Genomic DNA, 9,402 nt, shown 5'->3' with positions numbered 1-9,402 from the left:
CTTTTCCTTTTTTTTTTTTTTTTTTTTTTGTTCTAACCGATACGTTTTTTCCTCTGGAATTTTTTCATTCTCGGTTACTTTCCCTTCGGATCGTCGGAGGCTCGTCAGTGATTTCTCGCGACTGCCGATAGAATTAAACGGAGAGTGAATAACGATTTGTTTGTCGCGGCGATTAACACGGTTCGTTGTCGGCCCGAGAGCAGTTAATCGATTACACGGATTACGTTACGCTGTCGCGTATCATCGTCTTACCCTTTTTGAATAAATAGCCGTACGTTGTTGTGATGCCATGTTGTAGAGACGCCGCGGCGAGAAAGATCAAAATAAAATCACTTTTGCCGAGAAGAACGCGGAGAGAAAGCAGAGAGAAATTCGCGATTAAGCGGCCGCAAGTAACTGACATCCCATAGAGTAAGAATATCGACCGGATACTGATCGTACATTGCTATCTTTCATCTGTCTTCTCCTCTTTTTCTTTTCGTTCCCTTCAACTTATCACAATGTGTAGAACTAGCCGATAACGATGATTTACATAAGCTAGTTCCTATTTCTAAGAATACACGAACGATTGTATTATTACTATTAAGAGCAATTAAATAGCAGATTCAACAAGACAGAATAACTTTCTAGCTTCGATACTTTTGTTTGTCGTGAATATAGAAACATTCTGTTTTGCCTATCGTTTGAAGCGTAACCATCGATTGCTTGTGTTGCGTATAAACAGGCATTTTCCATTTTCCTTTTTACATAGATCTTGACGCAGGAAGATTGGAACGTCGTGTTGTTCAATGGTATGCAGAAAACGTCTCATTGGGCGGCCCTCTACTTCGTCGCGTTGATGACATTCGGCAATTACGTCCTCTTCAATCTGCTCGTCGCCATTCTCGTCGAAGGATTCTCCTCCGAGGTACGTTTGTCGCTAATTTACGTTCATTTGCTGGACAATTCCGGCGCACACCAGAATTATTAACCACGTTATTAACCACATAGAGCGACTGAAATTTGATCGAGAATTTATCGTAAATCCAGCCTCCAATTAATTAAACGAGTTTCCTGTATCCGAATCAAGTGAAATTAAGAGTCTAAGGATTAAAACCGTCTCATCGAATATCTAGTATTTTCCTGTCGTCTATCGTAACGTACAAATCGATTTGTACTTACAGGAAATTGAATAAAATTCGCGAATATTTTATAACTCGATTATACTCTGTTGATCATCGATATAAACGTTATAGTTTGAGTCGGTTCGTTCGGTTCACTCGCTGTGTACGGCGAATTACGAAATGTTATAAATATCGAAACATGAACTTTTTCAGAGAAATGAAAGAAGAGAGCGAGAACAGAGAGAGATGGCGAGACTCGCGGCGAAAGAAGCAGGGATGGGCAGTGACGATGGTTCCTCGAGAATATCGAGATCTCACTCGATCACTGATAGCGACACATACACGCAGGTAAGAAGATCGATGTTGATTAATCATCGATAGTAACCGCGCGACCGCTAATCTCAGAATCCAACAGAATTTCCATCATTTAGCGAAAATGTTTCCACATAAAATTAAGAATAAGTCTCATAGGACGATAGGATCTGGAGAATCGTAAAATAATTGTAAGATCGTAGGATCCGGATGGGAGAAAGAATATCGATGAAAAAGAAAAATTAATCGAATTCTCGTAATTTCCATTCGTTTAAAAAAGAGTAAAAAAAAAAAAAAAAAAAGGAGAGAAAAGAAACTTGCAAAAGAGACGTTGTAATTGTCTAAATTTCAACAATTGGATGGCGCCCTTGGACAGAAAATATCCCCTAAACGAGTAACGCGAACAAACAGATTCACTTTGGAATTGTTCTCTGTAAACATAGCGAGATCTCGTATGGATCGTCTTATATTCTCTGGGATACATTAATCATGCAAACAACAGCTGGTCCATAACTGAAAAAGCCAAAGATATTTGAAGTATAGTATGAGAACATACAGGTTCGTCACGAGGTTCTTGCATCTTTCTCCTCTTCAGGCTTTATCGATCATCTCGGGTTATGTATACGTACAGGTTTCCGAAATATTCTGTGCAAGAAGCAATTTGTTGGAAGAAGAGAGGGTAAAGAGCAATCTATCAAAGGAGCTTTATTTATTGATCAGTGGACAGCTCCTATCACCATTAATCAAATTAAAATATATAAAGCACGCGTCTGCTTAGAATCTTCTGGCAAAAAAATTGCTTGTGTCGCTAAGGAAGACATAAATCAAACAATACTTTAGTTTTATACAGGATAAAGTGTTTACTTTTCTTAGGAAATCGCTGAGTTTAGAATTCCAGGTTCCTCGAACGCTGCATTTACTTTCGTAGTTTCGACACAATGAGAGTACAGGTATTTGGAAGAACAAATATTTTCAGATATAAAATAGGAGGAATTGGGACGATGTGAAAAATATTTCACTACTTCCATCATATTTCATATTCTAATCCTTAAACATTTTGCATAGCCATCCTCCTGATTTTTATCCTGATTTTACTCCGATTTTTAGTTTAGTTTCATTTTATTTCCTATTTTGATTCCGTGTTAACTTTCACTTTGACATCATTTTGGTTCCATTTTGCTTCTCCTGAATTTCCTAGAGGTTTGCTCCGTTTGCTTGTAATACGTTCTTGACGCAAGTATACATTATAGAAAGCTGCAACGAATAATTCATCTTTCGTGATACACGAAAATGATACGCCCATCTTTACGAATTTATCATCTTGAAGTATCCTCGTACAAGCGACTATCTGATCTAAAAATGAACTTCGCTTGTTTATCTGAACTAACATTGACTATCTTCATTCGCCTGAGTGTCTGCATAACTCACGCTCTATCCACTTGTCCATTTGTCTTTTGCTCTTATGCTCGAGCCAAGTGACGAATAATGGCTTACTTTCTATTCGAGCGCCATTTATCTCGGTGTTTGTCGTGGATCAGTTTCACTAACATCTCTTACAACGCTACTTTTAATAGCATACGCTCCTTTCAATTTATTTTCTAATATGAAATCACTAGCTTCCAATTTCACGAATCAACGTCAAAGTGATTCTAAAACATTTACTTGTGCAAACGTTAAATACATGTCTTTGGCGATTATTTCCGGTTTACACTCGTAGAAGCAAATCACTCGAATTAATCAAATTTTTTCGAAATAAATCGCAGCAATCGTTTAACGGTGCCGATTATTCGTCAATCTGTGGGACACAACGATCTTCGTCTCGAAGATGGCCACGTGTTGGATCGCATTTACTCGCGCATTTTTATGGACAGCACGTACATTTGTATGCGCGAGAAGAAAACTGAAAAACGATTTTATCTTAGCGTGTAAATATTTGAACGTAGGATCGAAAGAATTCGTGGCAGAGCGCTGAGGAGTTGCGCAAGTACAAAGACAACAACAGCAGGGAAAAGCAGAACACCGTGTGGAAGCATCAGATAGACGAGCCAAAGTGTAACATTCAAAAGGAGAATAAGATGATGGGCGCTGCTGGACAACCACCGATAATTACTCACACGGCAGCCACCCCTCAGGATTCACCCAACACCACGCTCGATGTCGGCTACAGAGATCTAAATTGTCGAGCTGTTTATCCTACAGCGGCATTGTCCATCGAATCCATCGATCGTTCAGGCGTACGTGTACTATCTTTCAAACATCTGCGTTGTTTAATACGATGCTCGTATCGTGGCAAAGTGTAACTAGGCTAAAAAGTAAATTAATAATTAGTACTCGTTTCCAAGTAATTGCCACTCGGTAAATATATAACAAATATATCTGATCTATTTGAAGAAATAAATAGCAATTGTAATGGAATATTGGAATTTTCTAGCTTAACATTTATTGTATAAATGTCTGAATATTCTTATAGCAGGCTGAAAATATTCATCGATTTCCAGTAACTTTCTACGAAAATATTATTTTTCCAGAGTCAGTGTAGTATTCCTTCCGGCCTGTTGAAGCTACCAGACGTTTCAAATAAAATATCAACGAAAAACCTTATTGCCGGACAGTTTCCTCGACGAATAAGCCTCGTCACTGCTGTTGTTAATCCAGCAACGAGAGAATCATCCAGTTCAAGGTACGCGCGTCCCACCCGTAATATCTCTTTTCCACCAAGTACAACTTGAAATAAATTATACGAAACGCGAAGATGAATATAATCTTTCGACTCGTAAGTTACGTGACTGTTCCTTGCTACAGTCCGCCAAGGATACAAAGAGGCTACTCGTGGAAATTATCACGGCCATCTCTACGGAGGAAACGTTGGTCGCAATCGGAGGACGAACCTCTTAGTAGAGCTACTGTACTAAATAACGGTCGAAGCACCCTACTCGGTTCCAATTCAACGTAAGTTGTGAATAAAATCAAGACGATATGCGTAATAAAAGGATATTTGGAAATAATATACACAGTGGTTACGAAGAGTATTTGTACATATCGGATTAGGATTGGAAGTGTGCGCGTCTGAAGAATTTTCTCTCGAATTTGCCATGGTAGTCACGGTAAAGGTTTATCGATACGATCAGTTGCGATACACAAATTACGAATATTCGCGGCGATCGGGTGGTCTAGACGGCAATAGGATGGTCGAGATGTTGATGATAACGAATTCAGGTTCGATAACGAATCCACGGTCCACGGGATGACGAATGCCAACGTAATACACGATTCTGATAACTCTCTCGATAACTCAATCAGCAATTCGCTCAACGACTAACTAACTCGTAATCCAAATGAAACTGCTCTTATATAGTCCTTTTCCCACTCCTCGGGTCAATCTCTGTTTTTGAGCAGAGCTGCACAACTATTTCCTACTTCCTTTATTACACGTCTCTCCCGTGACCCTGGGTACGTTCGGTGACTCATTATGTCAGCTCGAGCCCAAACCCATCGTCATGAAGTGCCCGCATAACTATTTCTTCGTTTATTGTTTAAATGTCGTCGTCGTAAACATCTGAATTAGGGTATTAGGGATTAGGGTAAAGAAAGGTCCCGATGTCCTTTCACCTCCGACATACATATTCTTATTTCTTTTTTTTTTTTTTTTTTTATTAGATTCTACGTTTCATTCTCATAGTATCGAACTTTTATCATTTTCATTAAATGATAGAAAATACAGTCGGATTTAGTTAGCGTGTAAAGATAATAACAACCGTGGTGGTGTAGAAATATCTTTTGCAGCCACTGTGGGTAATATTGAATTAATAAAGTAATACAGATAACAGTTGAATAATATAAAATAACGTTTAGGTATATTCCTTAGAGCGGGAGCTACAATTTGTTTGTTGACCCACCCTCTAGCTTAGGTTCTCATAATCCTTACGAGTTTTATACATGAAACTTTCAGTGTGCATGTAACAGTCATAAATCTACAGAGCGTGCTTTTTAAATTTCCATCGCAGCCTCAGATGAAAGAGTTGTAAGAAGCGATCTTTGCTATCTTCTTCGAAATTCCGACCAACTGCGGTTCCTTAAAAAAAAAAAAAAAAAAAATTTTCTTACGCGTCATCTAGTAAACGAATTCTTCCAACTTTTTCAATAAACTCAAGACCAATTTTTAAACAGTTACTCTGTTTTTAACTCTGTGTGTACCTTAGTACGCCACTGTGGAGCTTCGCTATCTTACTGTAACCTTCTAAAAAAAAAAACAGTCGTTGTTTCAATTTTTAATCAGTGTAAAGCCGTGTAATTTTTTGTGCGAGTATACCTTGGTCGTATAGCCCCCACAGGGCGCACTATTACCGCACAAACGTTCGCGTATACTCGTGCGATAGATTTGCATAGCGCACGAGTATGCAGTTACGTGTGCAACCGGTTTAAGGGAAGTAACATCAATCTTTGTCAAAGATGATTACGGTCATCCATAAATACTTCATATTGGTTAACGACTCGGTCATTGCGTAATACGTGGCATAACTGCTTCGCTGTAACTGAAAATTTGCTAAACCATTATTTTCTTCCTCATTTGCATATGGTTATCCGGCGAAAAGGCGATGAAAATTCAATCGCAAGATTTTAGTTGCATAAAGCATAGCGGGTAGCAAAACTACATTGAATAATGAGAATTAAAATACCATCGTTAAGGCGTAATACAAAGATATCATTTACGTTGAAATTACGAGTGTACTATAGAAAGAAATGGTAAAAATCTATTCGTGGCAGTTCGTTCGCCAGTTAGGTTTTCAATAATTCATCATATCGCAACCAAGGTAAATTTATTCATGCACATAGTCAAACGTAATATCTACAAGTTAAATTACTAATTCTGTTTTCTTGTTCAATTATTTGCCGGAGAATGTTGTCGAAGCGAAATATGCAAGTAATGCAAATTGATGGTAACGTCGTATTCGAAACACCGATGTAACAGTAACGTAGTCCGCGATAAACGTTGTTCACAATAGATGATCATGTTTATGCTCCAGTTTCTCCTTTGCCGTGGTAATTTTCGCAAAATTACCTTTCAGTTTCAACGGCGGTTATTTACACGGTTCGATAAGAAACGACACGCAAAGCGACACACCGAATAATCGAACGACCGTCCTAACAAGCAATAATCGTAGTCTCAGCCCTAATAATTCCATCGCAAGCCGTAGCTCCTCTATACGGCGTTACACAGCAACGCCTAATCAGGTGAGTCTTGTCAAAAATTTCAAACTCGTTATGAAACGCAATATTTCTTTTTCGCGTATGTTAAAAGTCTATCGATCAAATTCGAAGATGGTATCTCACTGGGGGTAGCCATCCACGTGTTACATTATTATACCACTAAGCTGTAATATTTTACCAAATGTCCTACTGGACAAAATGTAAAATGTAAATAAATAAATAACAAAAAATTAAAAGTCTAGATATAGAGAAAAACGCGTGTAGAAAAGACGCAAACGTATTTTCAAAATTAATCGTCGGTTGATTTTGAGATCGAATTGATTAAATTATTTCAAATTTTACATGGAAAATATGAAAATTTGTATCGAAATCGTAATAATACCGTAGGAATAAGAGTTACATTTTTACGAAGAAATTTACAAATATTAATCGTCAACACGACTTGGTTTTCCAAGTAAAAGATATTCTAGCAATCAAATACGAAAGATAAACTTTGGTAATTCGTAATAAAGTAATCACGGGGATTAATATGTTTTAAAGATGCGATGGATTAGCGATCTTTCGCGAAGGAACTCGTTGCGTGGAAACGAAAACATTCAGTCGCCGACGAGAAAAACCTTACCTCTAGACGAGGTGCCTATGCAATGCTCAACGGCACGTACAATCAATAATCTGTCAATGGAGACTGGTCCACTGCCCAGAATTAAACGACTTCCCGATCAAGATGATGACAATCCCCGTACAGACGAACAGACGCCTCCCTTGAATGGCCATGGTAGTGCAAGCAGCATCGAGAGAATTAAAAAAATATTCATGTTTTTTGAACCGAAAGGATGCCTTAAGGAACGTGATGATTACTCGCTTTACATTTTTCCACCGAATAACAGGTACGTTTGTGTGTGCGCGCCACGCTTTATGTGCGATATTTTCTTAAAAAGAAATCTATTTACTTCAAGTATTTCGAAACAAGAAAAATACGATTGAATTAGTTAATACATTTTTTAATATTCCTTTTTTTTTTTAAATGAAAATTCAATATCGTCGGATTGTTAAATACTCTTAAATATCGTCGATACAAATTTTTACTATGATTAAGTGTGTTCCTCGATTTGACAACGAACGATCGTTCCACAAATTGCAAACGTATTTACGTTTCAGATTTCGCGTTTTATGTCGGCAGTTAGTCGATCAAAGATGGTTCGATAACGTGGTTCTCTTTTTCATTGGTCTGAATTGTATCACACTGGCGATGGAACGGCCAAATATACCACCGGATAGCGGAGAGAGACTTTTTTTATCCACTGCGAATTACATTTTTACCGCGGTGTTTGCTGTTGAGATGTTTATCAAGGTAACAAAGAAGTTTTGATATCTCTGCGAAAAACAGAGAGAATATCTTCCACGAAAACGGATTACAATTTGTCGCAGGTTGTTGCATCTGGTATGCTGTACGGATCCGACGCTTATTTTACTTCAGGATGGAATATTATGGACGGAGTTCTTGTGATCATTTCCATAATCGACTTATCAATGTCCTTATTGTCGGCGAGTAGTCCAAGAATATTTGGAATACTGAGGGTACGTTTTTCTCTTTAACGTGATTCTAACGTAAATTGACTTTTACATTTGTTTCTCTTCTTTGTCTTTCTGTCTCCTTTTCATTATATATAAAATGCGAAGAAAACACGCCAAAGAGATTTGCGCAGATTATATTCAACGGTATAAAATAGAATAAATTTGTTTTTAATCGTCGTATTTCTCTAATTAAATCAAAGCACTGATTTTCATTTGTTCCATCGAATTCGAATACTCTATATTTCACATTTTGATTTACGGTTCAACTTCACGAAATTTTCTACACAGGTAGCATTTAATTTCGTTGGAATCTGCGTATACACAGGCACACAGTTTACACCGTCTTAAAATTGAGATATTTTTATAAAACGAGTAAATAATTAACCCTTTAATACTTAGTGTCGTGCCTGTCGTGTCACGCCTTTACGCATATCAGAGTTGCTAATGACGTGACAGGGACGTCACTTGACGTAGCAGAGACGTCACTTGACGCCAGGATGCTAATAACAATCGATGAATAAGTATGTGGATAAATCAATGCCTAGCACATGTTACAATATACGTTATACATGAACATTACTCATTGTATACAATGCATTGTATACAAATTACTCTAATATTTGAAACACTGCATCATCTAAAGCGATTAATAAAAAGCTAATCAAAAACAATTATCCTGAAAAATATCTTTTCAAACTATTCATAAACATTCGAATAAATGAAACGATATGAAATTGACACTGTTTTGGGACACACGATAATCACGTTTCGCATAACTTTCTCACCTGTTATCAAATAACCCTAATCTATAATTCGTATCGTTGCAGGTTTTTAGACTTTTAAGGTCACTAAGACCATTACGGGTTATTAATCGAGCTCCTGGTTTGAAACTGGTTGTTCAGACATTGTTATCCTCTTTACGACCTATCGGCAACATCGTTTTGATATGCTGTACTTTTTTCGTAATCTTCGGTATCTTGGGCGTGCAGCTGTTCAAGGGTGCCTTTTATTACTGCGAGGGGCCTGATATTAAAAATGTACGCAATAAGACGGACTGCCTGGCCGACAAGCGCAACGTTTGGTTAAACAGAAAATACAATTTCGACGATCTTGGAAAAGCGTTGATGTCGTTGTTCGTATTATCATCGAGGGACGGATGGGTGAACATCATGTACACCGGACTCGACGCTGTAGGCGTCGATCA

The 9,402-nt window shown here is 37.8% G+C and overlaps 1 protein-coding gene across 7 annotated transcripts in view; it reads left to right on the top strand.

The window, feature by feature from the left end:
• LOC100741458 (voltage-dependent T-type calcium channel subunit alpha-1G) overlaps positions 1 to 9,402 on the top strand; it is a 109,139-nt gene that overhangs the window by 91,819 nt on the left and 7,918 nt on the right. For 5 of the 7 annotated variants that reach the window (XM_033319718.1, XM_033319716.1, XM_033319719.1 and 2 more), the window contains 10 exons: positions 752 to 907; positions 1,317 to 1,451; positions 3,359 to 3,649; positions 3,944 to 4,095; positions 4,194 to 4,364; positions 6,482 to 6,647; positions 7,164 to 7,510; positions 7,782 to 7,974; positions 8,052 to 8,201; positions 9,026 to 9,402. In XM_033319718.1, the coding sequence (XP_033175609.1) occupies positions 752 to 907; positions 1,317 to 1,451; positions 3,359 to 3,649; positions 3,944 to 4,095; positions 4,194 to 4,364; positions 6,482 to 6,647; positions 7,164 to 7,510; positions 7,782 to 7,974; positions 8,052 to 8,201; positions 9,026 to 9,402 (2,138 nt within the window). The remainder of the gene's footprint in view (positions 1 to 751; positions 908 to 1,316; positions 1,452 to 3,358; positions 3,650 to 3,943; positions 4,096 to 4,193; positions 4,365 to 6,481; positions 6,648 to 7,163; positions 7,511 to 7,781; positions 7,975 to 8,051; positions 8,202 to 9,025) is intronic. The other 2 variants (XM_024366265.2, XM_024366263.2) reach the window with 1 other exon arrangement.

Source organism: Bombus impatiens, unplaced genomic scaffold, assembly GCF_000188095.3.
Source record: "Bombus impatiens unplaced genomic scaffold, BIMP_2.2 scf_0203, whole genome shotgun sequence".
NCBI classification, from domain to species: Eukaryota; Metazoa; Arthropoda; class Insecta; order Hymenoptera; family Apidae; genus Bombus; species Bombus impatiens.
The sequence above is the reverse complement of the archived record's forward strand: the minus strand, read 5'-3'. Positions and strand labels throughout refer to the sequence as shown.